Source organism: Rhipicephalus microplus, chromosome X, assembly GCF_043290135.1.
Source record: "Rhipicephalus microplus isolate Deutch F79 chromosome X, USDA_Rmic, whole genome shotgun sequence".
NCBI classification, from domain to species: domain Eukaryota; kingdom Metazoa; phylum Arthropoda; class Arachnida; order Ixodida; family Ixodidae; genus Rhipicephalus; species Rhipicephalus microplus.
The window spans coordinates 94,503,147-94,524,201 of NC_134710.1; the positions used below are offsets into that span (position 1 = coordinate 94,503,147).

General features: G+C 44.0%; 1 protein-coding gene across 2 annotated transcripts in view; it reads left to right on the plus strand.

Annotated features, from left to right (window-relative positions):
• The window catches only part of LOC119176239 (uncharacterized), a 160,094-nt gene that overhangs the window by 53,545 nt on the left and 85,494 nt on the right, over positions 1–21,055 (plus strand). For both annotated transcript variants that reach the window (XM_075877287.1, XM_037427422.2), the window contains 3 exons: positions 331–906; positions 5,108–5,333; positions 8,880–8,916. In XM_075877287.1, the coding sequence (XP_075733402.1) occupies positions 331–906; positions 5,108–5,333; positions 8,880–8,916 (839 nt within the window). The remainder of the gene's footprint in view (positions 1–330; positions 907–5,107; positions 5,334–8,879; positions 8,917–21,055) is intronic.

The window sequence follows — 21,055 nt, forward strand, 5'->3', positions numbered from 1 at the left end:
TTGGCACCCATGCTACCATCATTTTGCTTTCCAGAAATTTTCTGTGCACTGTTTACGAGGAGCATAAAGCATCAATGCTAGTCACATTTGTGCTGGTAGCACAGTGTTTTCACTAACTTGTGAATATTTAATTTTGACATTGTAGTGCTTTCTTTCTTGGTTGCTCTGCCTTATTATCGGTGCAGGAAAAAGCCTGTTAAGGTGCTGAAATGCATAGACGTGCGTAATCACTATTGAAGTCGAAAATTATTTCGCTCTTGTACTTTCTCACTGCTACTTTTCTTGGGAAATGGTCTTGCCACTGATCTACTGCACTTCTTTTCCCCTTAGCGACGAAAAGTGAATACCCCGGCAGTCTCTACCTTAGATGAAAGTCATCATCAGCCGGACAGTCTTGAAGAAGTGTTAGAAAGTACTCTGGAGTTGCCAAGTGTGCCGTCTGAGCACAGCAGCAGGGATGCGACTTTCTTTGCTGGCGGGGACACTCTCTTGCTTCCAGAAAGTCGCAATGCTTCAACGAAAGCATGTGGATCACTCAGTCCTGGTGTAATCAATGAGACTGTAGCACCATTTGAGTTATATGACCAAAACGTGAACCTCCTTGAGCCTTCGGACTTGCAGAAGCTGCCAGATGCACCAGTGCTGCAGGACACGGACTTGCTTCCACATATTGGCAATTCCTCTTCTCCAAGTGCTTTAACTGGAAGCAACGAAGATAAAAAAACTTCCGACGCCGACAGCAAAGCCAAGGATTCAAGTGGTACTTATGGTCAAGATGGAGCGTTGACCTTTGGCATCACTGACTCCAACGACAACGTGGTGACCTCACCAGGGGAGGCAAGCGCTGCTGGAACTGGCGTGATACCAAAGTCCTCTGGTGCAGCTGCCGTTGGATCTAGTGCCCAGGTTGGTGCCCACATTCAGATTAGGCACCATATTTTTGGTGCTTCGGTTGTTGAGAGTATGTGATGTGCCTCCAAATTTGTGACTTGCATGTTCTTTTCTGCAAGCGTTCTTATAGCTCCAGGAAGCATAATACACTCCAAAAATTATTTATTCTAGCTAAATAATTTAATATCGCCTTATTTATGAAGACAACTTTCCATTTTGGTTTCTGGGTGCAGAGTTTGACAGTGACGTAGCAACGTAGGTGCCTTGGTCACGTGACTACACAGGACTGTGACTTACGTTTTGTTGAGTATTGGCTGCTTTTGCACACAGGTACCACACAAGCACCAGTAAAAAAAATGCACCAGCAGTTACCATGGCTAGCTGCAGCTACCGCGAGCAATGTAGCAAGCGATGCTCTGCCGGTGTGTACGTCGCATAGGTGGCGGAGGTCACTCACGTCACTACAAATCTGGTGTGGTGTTGCAACTTTCTTTGCCCTTCCTATAGTGCTTTGTCAGTGCTGGACGTGCTAGCGAAGGGTCATGATCGGGAGAATGAGCATTTAGGTACACTTCGGAAGTGAAATATTGTGTGTCCGATCTTATATGTGGAGTATCCTTACTTACAGAGGAAACCCACTACAGCCTTGTTGTAGTCTCGAAATTTGATGGCACCACCCTTTTAAAGGACCATAGACAGCGAAAGTTCTGTTTGCTATTATTTTAGTGTGATTTATAGCTTTGTGTCTGGTAATGCCTAAATTGAATCGTAGATGCCTATTGTATCGTATACTAATGCTAGCATCATTTATTCAGAACGCTTTTGCATCAGTTTGAAATGCCCATCTAAATACCACAAGAAACTGCTGCCCCACAGTGCGGCAGCAGCGGAGCATACGTGAGCTCCAGCTTCGGCGACGCTGAACACTGTTTTCAAATGGGGATCAGCAGATGGGGTAGAATAAAAGGATGTAAGGGAGTGTGTCCCCCTCGTAAAAAAGAGCATTCCTGGCATAAGCAGCAAAAACCACCTTGACAGCAGTCTAACAACAGAGCAAGAGGGGTGACGAACAATAGCCCTTGCATGCCCCACAAATGTTCTCTGAAGCTGTCAATACTCGCTTGACCTATGTAATGTCACGAGGGGACCCCTGTCTTCATCAAACTACAGAAAATATTGTCACTAATGTAATCCGTTGAAGTGGCCCCACACACAGGATTATCAATTACAAGCATCTCGAGTTTACAAATTTGTTGTTGGGGGCCCTCTAATGTACTGTTGCACATTTTAAATCAAACCAAAATGCTTTAAGAGTATCTGTCTCGGCGCCTACGTCTTCGTGTTCTTGTGGACATTTTAACTTGAGTATACTAGAATTGGTATCGTCACTTCATTGTATAAACAACATAAATGGCAGGTTGTAACATGAAAATTATGACGGCATGTCATGTATGTCATACTTTTTGACTGGCTATATGCAGCCAGTCAAAAATCTTACAATGTAGTTAATAATGACTATTGCAGCCATGATGACGCTTCAGATGAAAGCTTAAAAATCGGCAATGAGTAAGGTAAAAACACGGTATACTATACTGATGGGAGACTTTAATGCAAAGGTAGGGAAGATGCAGGCTGGAGACCAGGCAGTAGGAGACTATGGCATCGGTACTAGAAACGCCAGAGGAGAGCTACTAGTAGAATTCGCAGAACGCAATAATTTACTGATTTTGAATACCTTCTACCGAAAACGAGGGACCCGCAAGTGGACATGGAGGAACCCTAATGGCGAAAATAAGAGCGAAATAGATTTTATGAGTGCACAGCCAGGGATCGTGCAGGATGTGGAAGTGGTTGGCAAGGTACGATGCAGTGACCATAAAATGGTACGGTCTCTAATTCGCCTAGACTTGAAAAAGGAACGACAGAAACTGATATGCAAGAAACCAATCAATGAGCTAGCACTGAGAGGGAAAGTACAGGAATTTTGAGTATCGCTTCGGAACAGGTACTCAGCTCTTAGTGAGGAAACCAACCTTAGCGTAGATGCAATGAATGATAATCTGATGAGTATCATTACGGAGTGTGCAGTGGAAGTTGGAGGCAGGGTAATTAGGCAGGACACTGGCAAGCTTTTCCAGGAAACGAAGAATCTCATTAAGAAGCGTCTAATCATGAAAGTCTCAAGTACAACAGACAAAATAGAAGTGGCAGAGCTTTCAAAGTTGATTAATAGGCCTAAGGTATGCGATGTGAGAAGGTGTAACATGGAGAGAATTGAACATGCTCTGAAAAACGGAGGAAGTGTCAAAGCAGTGAAGAGGAAACTCGGGATAGGCAAAAATCGGATGTATGCACTAAGGGACAAAGAAGGCAAAATAACAACCAATATGGATAGGATAGTTAAAATAGCGGAGGAATTTTTACAGGTTTTACAGTACAGTAGCCGGGATAACCACAACTTTAATACTATAAGAACTAGCAGTAACCCACATGACACCCCACCAGTAATGATAGAAGTCAGGAAAGCTTTGGAGAGCATGCAAAGAGGCAAAGCTGCTGGTGAGGATCAGGTAACATCAGATCTGCTGAAAGATAGAGGACAGATTGTGTTAAAAAAACTAGCTATCCTGTTTACGAGGTGTCTCCTGACGGGAAGAGTGCCAGAGTCTTGGAAGAACGCTAACATCATCTTAATACATAAGGAGGTGACAAGGACTTGAAGAATTACAGGCCGATCAGCTTGCTCTCTGTAGCATACAAGCTGTTTACAAAGGTAATTGCTAACAGAGTAAAGAAAACATTAGAATTCAATCAACCAAAGGAACAAGCAGGATTTCGAACAGGCTACTCAACAATTGACCACATTCATACTATCAATCAGGTAATAGAAAAATGCTCAGAATATAACCAACCACTATACATAGCCTTCATAGATTAGGAGAAGGCGTTTGATTCAGTAGAAATATCAGCCGTCATGCAGACACTGCGGAATCAGGGCGTCGATGAAGTATATATAAACATCCTGAAAGAAATCTACAGGGGATTAACTGCTACCATAGTGCTTCATAAAGAAAGCAACAGAATACCAATCAAGAAGGGTGTAAGGCAGGGGGACACAATCTCCCCAATGCTATTTACCGCGTGCTTACAGGAGGTTTTCAGAAGCCTCGAATGGGAACAGTTAGGGATAAGAGTTAATGGAGAGTACCTTATAACCTGCGCTTTGCCGATGACATTGCATTGCTGAGTAACTCGAGGTACGAATTGCAACTCATGATTACGGAGTTAGACAAGGAGAGCAGAAAGGTGGGTCTCAAAAATAATCTGCAGAAAACGAAAGTAATGCACAACAACCTCGGAAAGGAGCAGCGCTTCGAGATAGGTAATAGTGCACTTGAAGTTGTAAAAGACTATGTCTACTTAGGGCAGGTAATAACTGCGGAGCCAAACCACGAGATTGAAGTTAACCAGAAGAATAAGAATGGGGTGGAGCACATTTGGCAGGCACTCTCAAATTATGACAGGTAGATTGCCACTATGCCTCAAGAGGAAGGTATATAACAGTTGTATCTTGCCGGCAATTAGCTACGGAGCAGAAACCTGGAGACTTGCAAAGAGGGTTCAGCTTAAATTGAGGACGACGCAGTGAGCATCGGAAAGAAAAATGGTAGGTGTAACCTTAAGAGACAAGAAGAGAGCAGAGTGGATTAGGGAACAAACTGGGGGTTAAGGATATCATAGCTGAAATCAAGAAGAAATGGACATGGGCCGGGCATGTAGCGCGTAGACAGGATAAATGCTGGTCATTAAGGGTAACCGACTGGATTCCCAGAGAAGGCAAGTGGGTTAAGGGGAGACAGAAGGTTAGGTGGGCAGATGAGATGAAGTTTGCGGGTATAAATTGGCAGCAGCAAGCACAGGACCGGGTTAACTGGCGGAACATGGGAGAGGCCTTTGTCCTACAGTGGACGGAGTCAGGCTGATGATGATGATGATGATAATTGCAACTTTTGAGTGTAGAATAGAGCCCCTGGACAGGGGCTCTATTCGCTTTTCACTTTTTTTTTACTTTTCGGGTTTTTTGTGCATGAAAATTGATGTGCTTTCTGAGTGTCTGTGTATGTTTGATATGTGACCTCTGGCCTTGGGATTTTAGCTTTACAATTGGATCGATTGACTGCTTTGCCTGAAATGTACACTTTCTATTCTGCTTCAGTGCTCTGCAGACAAGGATAAAACGGAGGGAACATTACCCGTGGATTCTGAGGCAGGCCCCGAGGTTGCTCAGTTTTCTGAAGAGGAGTTCAAGGCAGCTGCTGACCACTATAAGGAAGATTTTGAATTTCTTGTAAAAGTGGGCAGCAGCCGGCGGCTGGGCAGAACCAGCCTAGGGCGCTGCACGCTTTACCTTTTTGACCCTCTTTGTCGTAGAAGTAGTGATGGTAAGTCATTTGCTGGTTTGCTACGATTTATACTCGCTAAGTTACATATTATATAAACCATGCCTTAAGTTTCTAGTGTGTCATTCTGCAATGTCCAGAGCTCTAGTTCATATATAAAACAGTTAACGAGTGACTAATAAAAGATGGAACATTTAGAAACCACTGAGCAACACTTGATCTCTAATGCTTTCGTCGTGAACTTGAGGCACTGTTCAAAGGAGGAGCCATGGGCTGAGCACTTGTGCGTTCTTGTGCAGTCTATGCATTCATTTTTTGCAAGATAAGCTGATTATACCATTCTAATGAAGACATATAGAAAGCACCCCATGGCTCCAATTGCAGGCATAATAATTGCATTATAGCACCTTGTTCTCTCTGTCTTCATTCTCGCTCAAAACTTGCAAGTGACCTTCAGCAGTAATTGAAAAGTGAAGTTCAATGTCCATGAGCAAGTAATGTAGTCTTTGCAGAGTCCTTGGAACATATTTTTTATAAAATAATAGTGAATTATATTAGTGACCTGTTCAACATTGTTTGCAATGTTCATTGTTTCCACCAGCCCCGCCACGGTGGTCTAGTGGCTAAGGTACTCGGCTGCCGACCCGCAGGTCGCGGGATCAAATCCCGGCTGTGGCGGCTGCATTTCCGATGGAGGCGGAAATGTTGTAGGCCCGTATACTCAGATTTGGGTGCACAATAAAGAACCCCAGGGGGGTCAAAATTTCGGGAGCCCTCCACTACGGCGTCTCTCATAATCATATGGTGGTTTTGAAACGTTAAACCCCACAAATCAATCAATCATTGTTTCCACCAGTGTTTCTGGCAGATGAGTGCCTGCATATAAGGTTATTCTTGGTGCTCAATTTCTACTCGATAAAACAGTTAGTGCACCTGCACTAAAATAGGTCCTTCACAAGGTTGGGCAAAGTCGGAGGGGTGTCTGCACTTGCGCCTAGCACTTTATTTGCCAACCAAGGCTCCAGAATCTGGAGCAGTGGTATACTAATCGGGTGTCTCATAATAAATTACACTGCCAATACCAATGGAATGAAAAGGGCCATGGAACACGTTTTATGCAATGTTTAGAAGGTGTCTAATAAAGGGCATCTCTTCTCAAATAGCTAGTTTTGAACAACTCTATGAACTGTCAAGGGCTGCTGCAGCCGCCTGGCATCTTTGTCTTATGATATTATATGTTTTTGTATGTGTTTAAGATTGTGCAGCATGACCCTCAGTCATGCTACCAATCTATAAGGAATGTCTGGTAAAGTTGACATTCATGAAATTATTATCAATTGATCTGATATTTCAATTACTGATTTCCTTTCAAGTACTAAGGTTCAAATAAGAAATGTATGGGTGCCTCATACATTTCTTGGAGGCCAAATTTTTGTTACTTATATAGTGAAATGAGCTTGTGCCAGATGATCTGACATACACCATTCATCTTGCCCTTGCTCTACAGGTACAGCGTCTGACTTTGTAGTGCTTAGAGTACAGTGAATGTGTCACACATATAGCAGTGATGGAAGTGCTGCTCCAATTGCTCCATGCTGCTCCAAAGTGCATTATTTGCTAGTAACTGCTCCAAACCTGCTCCAAAATGGTGTTGGCAAACTAAAGAGAATGAAGTTGAATCATGGGACCATCCCGTGAGCATAAGCAAAACCAAAAGCAAGCTGTACACACTATCATTTTAGTATGCTACTCAGTGGCGTAAATCCAGAAAAAATCTCAAGGGGTGACACATATCAGGCCATGGTGTCCAATTCGTATTGTAATATGGGATGCATTTTTATTTATATAAAAATAGTCATCCTTTCATTAAAATTTAAAAAAAAGAAACGAGCATAGGGTCCGAGCTCGAGTAATTGCGTTGTTCTATTCAGTCTCTTTTTTTCCACCTTTTTTCGATTTTTATTGTTCACACAGCTGAGGGGCATTTAACAGAGGTACGCAGTAAAAGATAAAAAGCCTTTTAAAAGGTTGATTGCACTATACTTTACTGTTAACACAATTATATCATGCGCTAATCCTTAGTCTCAAGTGGGACACTTGAGCAAGGGGTATCCTCCTCAGCCTAAACCCAAGAAAACTCTACTCTCTTGACCCACCCCCCCCCACTCATGATTTATGCCAATGATGCGGCTATATGGCTTGTATACTAGCTGCATACTAGCATACAGCATGTTTAATAATAAATATACTAGATATTTATTACATGCTTAAGTGATACTTTAGACTTCAGGAGTCGTTATGAACATGCATCTGCTCTGAAAACTGCAATAGGAACACTAAGCTATGGCATTTTTTTCTGCTCTGAAGACACTTGAGCCTGCTCCAAAGCACCATTTTTTCTGCTCCAGAATCTGCTCCAAAAAGCAAAATGTCACTTCTATCATTGATATAGTCTCCAATCAAAATTTCCTGTTTTCAGCCAAGGCTAGGAAACTTCTCATGTTGTAGTGGGTCATAATTCATTCAGCATTTATTTTATATGTATGAAAATTTGTGTGTGCCAGCCAGTTGCTCTGATTTCCTTAACACTTTCATGGTGGTAAAAGGGCTGGGTCGGGTCCTTTTATCAGCAATGTTTTGTAGAGGCAGCATGCTTGAGCAGCTTCAGGGATAAAACTTCTTCTAAAGTTTTCAGAGTGGTGTTAGGAGTGAATCGGATCTAGTGCAAACATAAAAATGTTTTCGTAGTTGCTGAACTATATTAAAGGGGTGGTGCCACAAATTTGTGGCTGTTAGATGCTTTGCTGCAGTCTTTTCTTATAACTTCAGGAAGCATGATACACACACCAAGATTTTTGTATATCTCTAAATAATTGAACATCGCCCTATTTATGTGGAAAACTTTGTGTTGCTGGGCTCAGAGTTAGGCAGCGATCTAGCAGTGTAGGTGGCTCGGTCATGTGACCACACAAGGCTGCAACTCGCGAAGTGCTGAGTATCGTCTGCTTTCGCACACATGTGCAGCCAGCAAAACAAATGTGACAGCAGTTGCCATGGTTATCTGCAAGAGCCTTTAGCGATGTAGCAACTGCTGCTTTGCCGGTACGTATGGGGCGGAGGTCACTCCCGTCGTTATAGATCTGGGGTGATGTCAGTCCAACTTTCGTTGCCTTTCCTGTAGAGCTACGTCAGGGCTAACATGCTAGCGATGGGTCTTGATCAGGAGAATGTTTTTAGGTACACCTTGAAAGTGAATTAAAAAAAATATATACTCTAAACGTTTGATGTGTCTGGCTATTCGTGTGAAGTGATCTTGCATTCAGATGAAACCCACAACAGGCGTGTTATAGCCTCAAGATTTGATGGCACCACCCTTTTAATTGAAAAAAATGTTGTGGATGGTATTTTTTGTAAACATATAGGAGATATGTTAAAATACTGGTTTGCTTTGTTCATTTTAAATGCCAGAGTGATTGTCTTTGCTAAATATGCCGAGTGCTTTAACTAAACCATGCTTTTAATACTGCCCTAACTGTTTCCATTTACGCTGTGACTCACTATAGTAAATGTCTTTTCACATACTTGCAGCATCTGAAGATCTGACGGCTAAATGCAAAGCTTCACCGTAAGTCTATTCAGTGCTCGATATGGCATGAACATAATTCTAACTACAAGTTGCATAACCTCCTCTGTTAGTGGTACTGTACATTCTGTATTGTGGATTGTATTTATTGTTACAGCTTATTTTCTAAGCCTTGTCTAGTGCTTTTTCACTTATGATGCAGAGCCTGCCGCACTTGCTTTGCAACTTCTCACTAGATGCAGGGCTAGTACCACGTTGCTGTTTTCGCTATCAGAAAGCTGTGCTGTTATTTGATTTTGTGAATATGAAAGCTAACATTTCTTCGTAATTTTCCATCCTCCCAGAAACATAGTACAGTACTAATTTTTTAAAAAGACCTTGTTCAGCATTACCAGTTTAAAGTTTACCTTTTCATTGTGAATTGTATGGGGCAGCATTAGGGTTAATACAAGAACAATAAAAGACAGGACAACATTAGTCCTAACACTGCCCCATACAGTTCACTATGAACCCTAACCAACTAGCCCACCTTTTCGTTATTTTACCTTTTTCCTCTGTTTTCGCTGTCCTTCATGAGGGACGGGGCCGGGCCTCCTTGCCTACATCTTTACCTTTGTAAAGCTCTAGGCAAGGTGCCCCAGTTCCCGTGAGATCGGGACACCTTGCCTACAGCTGTACCTTTGGTTACTGTGGGTTGGGTGTGGCTGAGCATGGGCAGGCAAGTCTGTTTCTCTCTGAAGTACTTAGCTAGCTACGTCAATTAATATACACAGTAACAAATAGGAATTGGCACACTGGGTCCAGTGAGTTTGCCTGGTTCCTGTCAGCGATTTTCCAGTAGCTACCATAGTATACAGAAATCTGCTCGATGTACTGAAAAATCCACTGGCAGTCAACTAACTGCTTGTGTTCAGAAAGAAAGACTTATAAGAAAAAACCTAATTTTGTGCTTTGCTTTTGAACTCTACATTCCATGTAGCACAACAAAATTTTCAGCTTAGTGGTTCACAGCAGTCTTTTATCTGCCTAATGCATTTTGTTAACAAGTGGGTATTAGGTGCTTTTAATGGGAGGAAAAGTGAAATGGTTTGATATTGAGCTGGCGAAAAAAGTACCTTATCACATGCATGAGGAATTCCTTTGCTATGCATGTGCAGATGGCACAGGTACGTCGAAACACACTGGTTTAGTTGACATCAGTTACGAACTGATATTGGCACTTGATTCGCACCAGTGGTTTGAAACCTGCGCCAACCTGCACGAATTGGAAATTGTTGTGCCATGCTGCTCTAGAAGGGTCTTTTTTGTTGACTTTGCGTCATTGCTGTGCCACAAGGTGGTTTTGGAACCGAAAGGGATGCTGACAGCATGCATCGTGAGCAGATATTACGTGATGGTCGCGATCTTGTACATTAGCATACATTTGCCCCACTGCAACAGCTCGAAACCTGCAGAATAATTATTCCGTCTTCCGCATTATTACGGCGGTGTCAGTTCTCATTACCATTGGCAAAGAACGAAGGCGATGTGGCGGCCACCGAAAAGCGTGCCAGTGCAATATCGCTGATAAAATTAAAAAAGTGTATAATGTGGCAGCACTTTAAGTCTACTGCACGCTTTTTATGGACGGTGACCACTTGAGCGTGCAGGGGCGCCAATTGCTGTTGCCCCAATCATTGTACATGTGGCGGTGTTCAGCGGGCACAGAGACAGCAAGCATGGTGCTGTTATAATCATACTGCAAGCTTTCATAAGGTGACAACCCAAAAGTGCCTCAACCTGCTGCCCGCACCATATAGGTAGTTATTTAGGAAACTCTATGGCCAGGATTGCTAGAGCCCCACTTGCAGAAAGCCTGCATCATCGCGTCAGTGCCATAGCCTTCTCGCCGCATCTGTTCGTGGTCTAAAGCGGAGTGGAAGCAAGCGGCTTAGCGCGGTGTGTACACCCAGTAGGCGAAGCGCTGCACGCAATTAGCCAGTAGACGATCGGCTCGCTGTGACCGTGCCGCGTCTCAAAAAAACTGTGTTTTCGCTAAGTAGCTGATCGCGTTGCACATTGATCGCGGACAGCCCCTTAAGTTCGTTTCGTCATGATGCCAGCCGCTGTGTCGGCTGTGTATCCTGGATTTCGCTGTAGTTCAAAAATACTCCTTGATGTCGCCACTGCGTGCCATCGGACGGCTGTGCGATAGTGCCAATCATTTATCAAAATGGACAAATTGTAAGAAATGGCTTTGTAGTTAGCACTATGGCAATACAAGGTGTGGCACTGTTTTTATTCCTTTTTTAGCGGCGATGGTGCAAGTAAGGAATAGGTATTTGGTGATTCATACTACGTTGAGTGCGCAGTTAGCCGCGTTCTCGACACGTATGTACGTACTGAGATTTTACTGTAATAAGCTTTCAATGTGGGTGTGTGGGGATGTAGCGTATGGAAAGTTCCCCTTCAGAAGGGGGGGTGGGACAGGGTGAAGGTTCGTCGCAGTGCCCCCTTCCTATCATGTCAATGTATGAGCCTCGCTTCGCACGCCCTTCTCACCTCCCCTTCCCTGCATCTACACGGGCACGCCTATGTGAGTGGGTGTGCATGCGTGCTGTTAGAACCTCATGCTGCGCAGCTAACTCGTTGGTGCAATATCGTTCACTATCTTTTGTGACTGCTTTTATACATAATCCTCTTTTTCTTTGTTTTGTGGGCTTGCTGCTTCTGTGTAAGTGATTATGTAAACTGAGGGGACATTAGTTTCAGTTTCAGTTTCAGTTTTATTGAGCATTTTCTTCACAGAGTTGCGAAAAAGAAAACGCAAGGATAGGAGCAAAAAGCTGCTATATTAGCAGCTTGACGAGGCTCCTACCCCTTTTCACTTGGCATTACAGAATCAGCAGAGCACAAAACATGAAAAAACAATTTGACGTCGATTTTCAAAACTTCAATAAATAAAAAGAAAATGCATCAAAATTACATCAGTTTCAGGTTTACATAAAATAAGCAAACCACATAGAGAGAAAAACAACAAAAAACAAAAGAAAACAGCGTGCGGCCAATCATGAAACAATGCACACGTTGCTAAACGGCTACCAAAGTATTACAACATGATTATACAACGTTTACAACACTGGGTATGCGAAAAGCACGAGTTTTAGTGCACAAGGGAAACACTGACGAGTGAAATGTTGTATGTTTTACTCGTAAAAAAAAGCAACGAAAAAAATGTCAAAGAAAGCAAACATTATACGATGCAATGTTACACAAGCACTATTATAGGGTGTTTCTTTTACATATAGTACTGTAGCCGGACAACTAGAAGATGCTAAACTACACGGCGCCATTTTGGATGAGAAGGTTCTTAAGTTGTTTTTTATGTATATTAAAGATGTCGATGTTTTTATTTTCAAACAAGTTAAAACAAGCTGGAATACAGTGTTCAAGTCTTCTCAAACCGTGATTAGTTCGCGAATAAGGAACAAACCAGGAAGGCCTTTTCCGAATGTCATAATAGGATTGTGTATTTTTCCTGAGGTTACACAGTTTAAGAAAACAAGCATTGTTTGATAGCAAGCTTTGTTTGTATTTCATAATAAGGTTGAAACTGTGTATGTGATCGATCGGTAAAATCTTATATTCTCTGAATAAATGACTTGTATGTGCGTCGTATGGTACGTTTGCAATATGACGAATCGCTTTTTTCTGCAGTAAAAATATTTTGTTCCGATTTGCTTTAGATGTATCTGCCCACACTAGACTACAATAGTTTATGTGAGATGAAAACAACGTATTATAGAGTAAAAGTTTAATGTTTGCTGGAAGTATCTGTCGAAGTTTAGAGAGAGCACCACACGTCCTAGCTATATTTCTAGTTACTTTATTAACGTGTTCATCCCAATTAAGATTTTCATTAAAAATTACTCCTAAGGATGAAACTTCTTTGACAACCTCAATTTTTTTGGGCCCGAGATATATATCCAAACCACGACAGACAGCCTTCTGAACCGGTGCGAATACCACAGCTTTGGATTTTTTTGTGTTGATCGTTAAATAATTTGCAGTACTCCAAATGAAGATGTCGTTAAGAATGTTGTTGGCTGAGTCTGCAAGCTTACCTAAATCATTACCATGAAAAAATATACTAGTGTCATCTGCATAAATTATAAAGTCCACATATTTGCTGACACTTGTTATGTCATTTATATAAATATTAAACAGTAGGGGCCCTAATATGCTGCCCTGAGGTACACCTGACGTTATGGTTAGTAGGGAGGATTGGCTGTCATTTATAACTACAGATTGCTTTCTTTGTGATAAATAAGATTTCAGAAAGTCAAGTGGGGTTCCCCGAAAACCATAATGACGCAATTTTGCATAGAGTACTTCGTGGTTGATTCTATCGAACGCTTTGGAATAGTCAATAAAAACACCCAATGTTAACAGTTTCTTTTCAAATGAGTTAAGTATGAGTTCTTTTTGTGTGAGGAGAGCCAGTTCCGTGGACATGCCCCGTCGGAAGCCAAATTGATGCGGTGATAATATAGAGTACTTTTCACAAAAAGACATGACACGTTGATATATTATTTTCTCTAGCCCTTTAGATATAACAGGAAGTATCGAGATCGGACGATAATTAGAAAAAATATTTCGGTCACCAGATTTGTATAAGACACTCACTCTCGCATGCTTCATTTTTTCTGGGAAAACTCCCGTGGATAAGCAGATATTAAACAGATGGGTAAGAACAGGTAACAAAAGATCAAGTGCTGCTTTAATAGGTCTAATTTGTAGGTCATCTATGTCCCGAGCAGTAGTGTTCTTTAGTGACATACAGACAGTACTTCTTCAGGAGTTGTGTTTAAAAAATATGCAGTGCTCATGTTTGGCACACCTAGAAAGTCCCTGTAATCACTATTACAGGCACGAGAAGGGTTTGATAAATCAGAGGACACCAGCGTTGTGAAGTACACGTTAAATTTATTAGCAAGTTCTTGACCCTTTACTATCTTGTTATCTATGTTTAACTCAAGTGCGTTGTCTCGAGAGCAACTTCTATTTAGAAGCTTATTTATTTCTCGCCAAAGCACGTCGCCACGAGTGCTAACCCTCTTGAAGAGAGCTTCATAGTACGCATCCTTAGTTTTTCTCAGTTGCTTCGTTACAAAATTTCTATACCGCTTGAATTCCGAAAGATCGTTGTGGTGTCTTGTTTTCACGAATTTCGCGTACAGAAGATTTTTCTTCTTAATCATTTCTAGACATTCTCGCGTCATCCATTGTTTCCGACCTTTCTTCAGGGTTTCGACAGTTTTATATTTAAAACACTTATGGTAAGTTTTTCTTAACAGGCACATGAATATTTCATACGCCTCGTTAGCGTTAACTGATTTATAGACAGGATCCCAACAAATCTGCGCAATTTCACGCCTAAAAGTGTCTAATGTTTTGTCACTAATTTCCTGTATTTTGTATGATTCTGGAGTTGATACTTTTGCACGATTAAGATACTCGTTGCGATTTTGAAACATGTATATAGGGTAATGATCACTAACATCGGCAATAACAGTTCCAGATACGGTTGAACCACTTATGTCATTTGTAATAAGTAAGTCGATAAGGCTTTCAGTATCTAAAGTGACACGTGTAGGTTCAGTAATAATATTAGCACACGCAAAGGAATCAAGTAGTAGTTGGAAGTTACGAGTGGTTTCAGTTTGCTGTAAAAGGTTTATATTGCAGTCGCCCCCTATGATAATGTGCAACTTGTTAGTGCACGCATACGTAAGCAGATTTTCAAGAAATTGAAAAAACGCTTCTGTTTTTCCGTCAGGTGGACGATAAACTACCACATATACATACTTGTGACATGCTAGTGATAATGCCTCATAGTCTGGTGTAATCGCTGAAAATTCTGAGAGAAGGCTGCAAACTAAGTGGTCAGCAATTAGTTGCAAAACACCTCCCCCTCGACGAGAGGGCCTGTTTAAAAAGAACGATTTATACGTTGGCAAGCATAGTACCTCATCATTGCACGTGTACCAAGTTTCAGAAATCATGATGATGTCGAATTTAAACGAGAATTCGTCGAGAAACGTAGTTATGTCATCGTGCTTGTTGCGAGCTGAGCGAGCATTGAAGTGCATGATACTGCAATATCCACTAGTGTAAGGTATATTGACATCACGTGGTAATATCGCCATTTTAACAAAAGGAAAAAAGAAAAAGAAAAAAAAGGTCGCGCCGAAAAAACGAAAAGTGCTAATCAGATAAGCCTATGGCATGCTAGATGCCCCGCGGCTGCTTGAAGTGGCCGCGTGCATTTTGTGCAAGTCAGCTTCACATGTGATTTGAACTGCACGAGATGTTTCCGTTTCACGCGCAAATATTTTGCCACCACTTGCCCACGCGAAGCGCCAGTTCATTTCCCGTTTCCGAGCAATCGTCATACCCAGCAATTTTTTCAGTTGGGGACAAAGGTGCTCATTTACGAAAACAGACTGTTTAGTTGTGAAACCCAGTTCCTCAGCTGTGAATCGAGTTCTCCTTGCTTTCTTAACGATGGCATCCCTCTTAGCTCGGCGATTGAAAACAACCACGATGTTTTCGTTCAGGGGGGCATCACTGCCTGCTTTGCTACCCCGATCGGGAACAGCGCTTGCATGAGGGCGTACCTCGTTGTTCTTTGCAACACCTGGGTCTGGTGCCGTGTTACTTTGCGAAGTGGCACTCCTCGCTGGCAAACGGTGGCATATTTCTATGTCTTGTTCACTTATTGGCTCCCCCAAGGCGTCACCAACTTTGGCAAGCAATTGCACAAGGTTTTCATTAGGGGTACGTGGGATTCCTTTAATTTCTATATTTTTGTTTCGAGAGTATTGATCCTGAGTAGTTAGGCGCGTGGAATTTTCGTGCACCAACTTTCTCAAACGGTCTATCTCACATTGCATTGCCTCTTGGGACGCCCTGAGAGCAGCGTTTTCCTTTCTAATTTCAGCGCACTCTTGTTTTATGTTTTCGTAGTCTTTGTTCATGTATTCAAGGCTTTTGTTTAACTCTCTGATTTCTTTCCGAATGTCGCGTTTGAAGTCCGCGAACTCAGTACCCATGATTAAAGGGCAAGTTACAGATTCAACAGTGGGCAAAACAAGTACGAACTTTGAAAAATAGGCAACAGAGACAGCGCTAGGATAGCGAATGAACTATACAAAACAGGAGGGCAAATGCCTAACCTGGGAAAACAACAGCAATAAGCGTCTCTGTCGTAGGCTGTCCCTGCTGCCAAGTGATCGAGGGAGGCGTTGCAGCTGTCTTTTTGAAGGGCCAGGGGTGGCCGATGCCACGTGGTATGGTGCCGGGCGCAAAAAAGTAGCCGGTCGGTCGGCGCGGCACTCCCGCAAGGCGCTGGATGCAGCACGCTCCGCTATCAACGCCGATAGTCAGCCACTGTACGCCTCGAACACCTGGGAAAACAACAGCAATAAGCGTCTCTGTCGTAGGCTGTCCCTGCTGCCAAGTCTACTGCCAAGTTAGGCTAATTAAAGCTAAATTTTTCTCCTCTGTGTGTGTCATGGAAAGTCCGTGGTGTGGGCTGCAAACACAGAGGTAGCTGCTCTAAAAGCAGATTTTGCCTGCTTCATTGGCTGCTCGAAAATGCTGGAAAGCATTCTCACCACTGATTGCACTTATCTACTTGTGCATGAGCCCTGGAAGTAAGCAGCTATGGCACAGCTTTATTTCTTCACCAGCTTGGTTGTCATAGTAACCCATTTATATTGCTTTTTTTTTTCTATTTTCACCCTGATTCAACAATTCTAAAAGATGTGTGCTTATAGCTAATAATTTTGAAGTGCTGTCTATAAACATTAGTGCACATTGAGCCACTTTATTGGGCACCATATGGACTTGAGTGGTTCACCCTGTTTTAAGCCGTATGAAATCTGTCGGTGATTTTTCCATCTTGTGCGCGGCGCACTGAAGTACGCCCTCACGTTAATGTGGTCTTGTTGTGTGGTGCATAATGACTTACCCCACCACAAGCTGGGCTGACCACTATAGTAGCCATGTCTGTATTGTGTATCTTACAGGAGCACTGAGATCAAATTTCAAGATCGAGATGTGCCCATCATTCGATCACTTGGTATGCATAGGTCTTCTTGGTCAAATTTGAATGGCGTCCGTCGTGTCGAAGTTATTTTATTTCGACGTCAAATAGTGTAAAGAAAGCTAAGGAGAAAAACGAAAAATAGCCTGCCCTGCGACATCGACACTAGTGCTACGTGTTCGGTGTAACACACTCCACAAATACCATCCTGAGTGACAATACGCTAGTAACAATGACGTCGACGATCTCCGAGTGTTTGGAGCGGACTCCCAGCCATGCTCTCACTAATGGCTCTTCTTGCTGTGTTGAAGCGTGCGTTTGGTTCGTGTCCCTTCGACTGATTTGCGTTGTGCTCCTATGTGTGTGAGTACCATTATTCAGAGCGACAATACGTGCCAGAATGTCGGGGAACCGCTGTGTAGTAAGAACCTGCACGTCGAGGCGCGAAAAAGCGGGAAATGCGTGGCGTTTCATGCCTTTCTAAGCCACGAACCTCAACGCAGCCAGTGGGTTTACCTCGTACGTGCCGTTGGACAGAGGGACTGGATGCCTGCGAAGAACAGCCGCATTTGCTCCCTTCACTTTGCCATGAGCTGCTACAGGGTAAATCCTGTGTTGGCGAACCAGTTGGGTTTCACTGGCAGTACCGAGGCCTCTTCTCAAGGCCGGGGCTATTCTTACTGTGTACCCTGCTGCAGCTGAAAGCAGATTCAGTCGCCAAACGTCCATGACATGAGGTGCGTAGTTGGTGTTCCTGAGCTCCGACAGTACGGCCGGGACTGATAAATACATTGAATTTAACGCGGAGCTTGTCAAGCAAGGATCAACGCGAATCGCGGCGATACCCAATTCCAGGTTGCTGTCATCATCACTTGCCGATGTTGACTGTGACGACGGTGAGGACGACGATGTTGGCAACAGAGGCATGTCTACGCCTTCAGAGACACAGCTGGACTGACTGTACGTGCGCTTCTAGCAGATGGAACGCCAGTGTGACGTCGCCATTTTTTGTGAAAGCGGCATGAGCTGTGCAGCGGCCTCGACGTGGCTGCGAGGTAGCGCTGCCAGGACTACAATTCGGTGGGCTTTCGACCCCTTTTGAACCGCGTTTGATAGCGAATATATTAATCAATATTACAGATACTCATTTGTCACTTAGATGCATTTTAGGTCGCAAATTGCTTCTAGGGGGTCGATAGCTACTCGTTGACGCAAAAATCTTGACATGAGTAAATTTGATGTCAGGGCTCCTTTAAGCTGTGTAAATAACTAATGCACATGACATTTGGCCTCCAACTGCCACTCCTCAGGAAGCACACCAGTGCTATATGCGCATCGTGTACAGGTCGCTCCTCAGAATCGCAGTGTTGTCCTTCTTTTTGACTACCAGTACCAGTGATGCCCACAGACTGTTGGATGGCTGGACCACGTCATCGTTGAGCATTACCTGCACTTGTTTTCGATAGTTTCCCTTTCTTTTGGCCCAACTCGGTCTGGGTGCTGATGCACAGGTCTCGCGTGTTCGAGTACGATGCGGTGCTTTGCGACGGGAGTACGTCTGTTATCGACGAGGTGGAGAAGCACTCAGCTGACCTCTCTGATGAGGTCAGCAATTTGTTGTTTCTGAGATAACGAGAGCTTTCTGTCATTTCTGTCAATGTCTACTGATTGGAGTACATTATCTACTGTCTCTGAAGCTTTATCAAGAGTGCAAACATGTGAGACTTGCATGTACTCATGCAGTGGTGCTACGGATGTCCCCTTCGCGACATGCTGCAGCTCATTTCCAAAGTTAGTTATTAGGAAATACGCGCATCCATCATGAAGGCTCACCAGGCCTCTTGCCATGCGTAGTCCTTTTTCTTGTAGCAGTCCGATGTTTCCGTCCGCTAATCCATCACAGTGACGGAGAACTTCACTCCTCAAGAACGGTCACACTGGAACGTGGCGGCACGGTACGCGCATCCATCATGAAGGCTCACCAGGCCTCTTGCCATGCGTAGTCCTTTTTCTTGTAGCAGTCCGATGTTTCCGTCCGCTAATCCATCACAGTGACGGAGAACTTCACTCCTCAAGAACGGTCACACTGGAACGTGGCGGCACGGTTACATCTTCGTCCACAATGCAGAAAGGTAGAACGATTGGTTTCTCTGCATGACAGATGGCGATGGCATTCTCCGTAGAAAACGAAACCTGGGACTCTTGTCGATGACTGCGTTGTTTGTTTGCAAGAAGTCCATGCCTATAATCAGTTCACGGAAGCATTCAGGAAGCACAGTAAAGCTGCCAACATACACGAATCTTCCTATTCCTATCCTTGCGGTGCATAACCCCACAAGACTAAGTGCCCTTCAGCGGTACGTATCTGAGGTCCGGTCCATTCAGTCATCGCCTTCGTCAGCTTCTTTGGGAGAGCATTACTGACAACAGAATAGTCGGCACCAGTGTCAATTAGCGCAATGGCCTCGACGTCGTCGATTGTGACTAATATCTCTGAGTTAACGTCTCTACTACTGCACTTGTGTGTCGTTGCGTAACTGCCGCCGTTCTGTCGGGCTAACAATGGAGGGTCTTCAGTTGTCAGTATATCAGCGGCCTCGCGTCCAGAGGTTGCTGGCTCTAGTTCTCCCGCCGCGGGCTAGGTGAACGTGGTCTTTGGAGATTCGATGACGAACGAGAACTCGGCGATGGTGCTGTCGAACGTGACTCCCGTTGTTGCGTGTCTGGAGGTGAATAGCGTGAAGACAAGTACTCTTTAATTTCATAGGGCCGTTCACCGTTCCGCAGGCACGGTGCATTGACTGAAAAACCACCCAGTCCCACGCGACGATACTAGAATGCCCGAGGTAACCTGCTTCTCCGCAGCGGTAGCAGAGGGGCCGCCGATCTACAGTGCGCCATACATTGCTCTTACGTGGTCTTGCTTCCGGCATTGGTGGCAGCGTACTCGGAGAAAACTTCAGAGGCATCACAGCAGTCGTAGCCGTCCGATTCATGGGTCCGAGGTCCTGTCGTACAACTTGCGCGTACAACTGAGGCGGAGGCTCCGGTTGTGTGCACTGTAGTACCTGAGGTTGTGGTTGAAGAACCGCTTGCCGCACTTCTTCGTGCACAGCGTCGGCAAGCGAGGGCATGGCTGGATGACCTTGAGTCATTTGTATTTTTTGAAGTTCTTCCCTCACGACAGCCCTCACCATTTCACGCAAGAGGTTAATGTTGCTCGTGAGGGTTGTTGACGCCGCGCTAACAGATGAGACGCTCACGTCTCTGTTGTATTGGCGTGCGTGCTGCTGCAGGGTCTTTTCTATCATTGTCGCCTTTGATCTGAACTAGGCAATAGAGCTGGGTGGATTACGCACCAGGCCTGCAAAAAGCTCCTCCTTCACTCCACACATCAGGTGCCGCAACTTCTTTTCCTCAGCCATGTTCGGGTCAGCCCGGTGGAATAGTCGGGACATGTCTTCAATGTACATGACGACGCTCTCATTGTTCCGTTGGTTTCACATCTGAAGAGCGGCTTGTGCTTTTTCTTTGCGGTTCATGTTTGGGTACGTAGCAAGGAACTCCCTTCGAAAGTCGTCCCACGACAACAAGGATGCTTCGTGGTTTTCGAACTAGTACGCGCAGAATTTTGCAGTGCCACGTAGACATAACAGTTTCCTGGCTTTGTCCCAACAGTTACAGTTCAGTCTGGCGATGCGTTTGAAACCGTCGAGCCAGTCCTCTGAATCCTCGAAAATATCATCTGGAAGACCTCTGGTATTTGGGTTGGGTTCATGACGATATGAGATGGAAATGAAGTCGCTTGGGTGGCCATTGCAGGGGCTCCGGAACTTACGGCCTCTTCTCGTCTCAAAGAATCGAAGAGGGCACCAAACTCTGGCTGATCACCTTGTAGGCCGTGACTCGTGCATTGGTATAAGGGAATGAAATGGGCTGGCTTCAACCTTCGGGGTACTGGGCTATGTTCCCTAACCTGAGATGGGCTTGGAATTGTACCCCGCGTCTCCACCAGTTTGTAACGAACAAATACAATGCCGCAAGCTAAAACGACTATTTATTCATGGCGAACTTGTGCCCAACAACCAAATA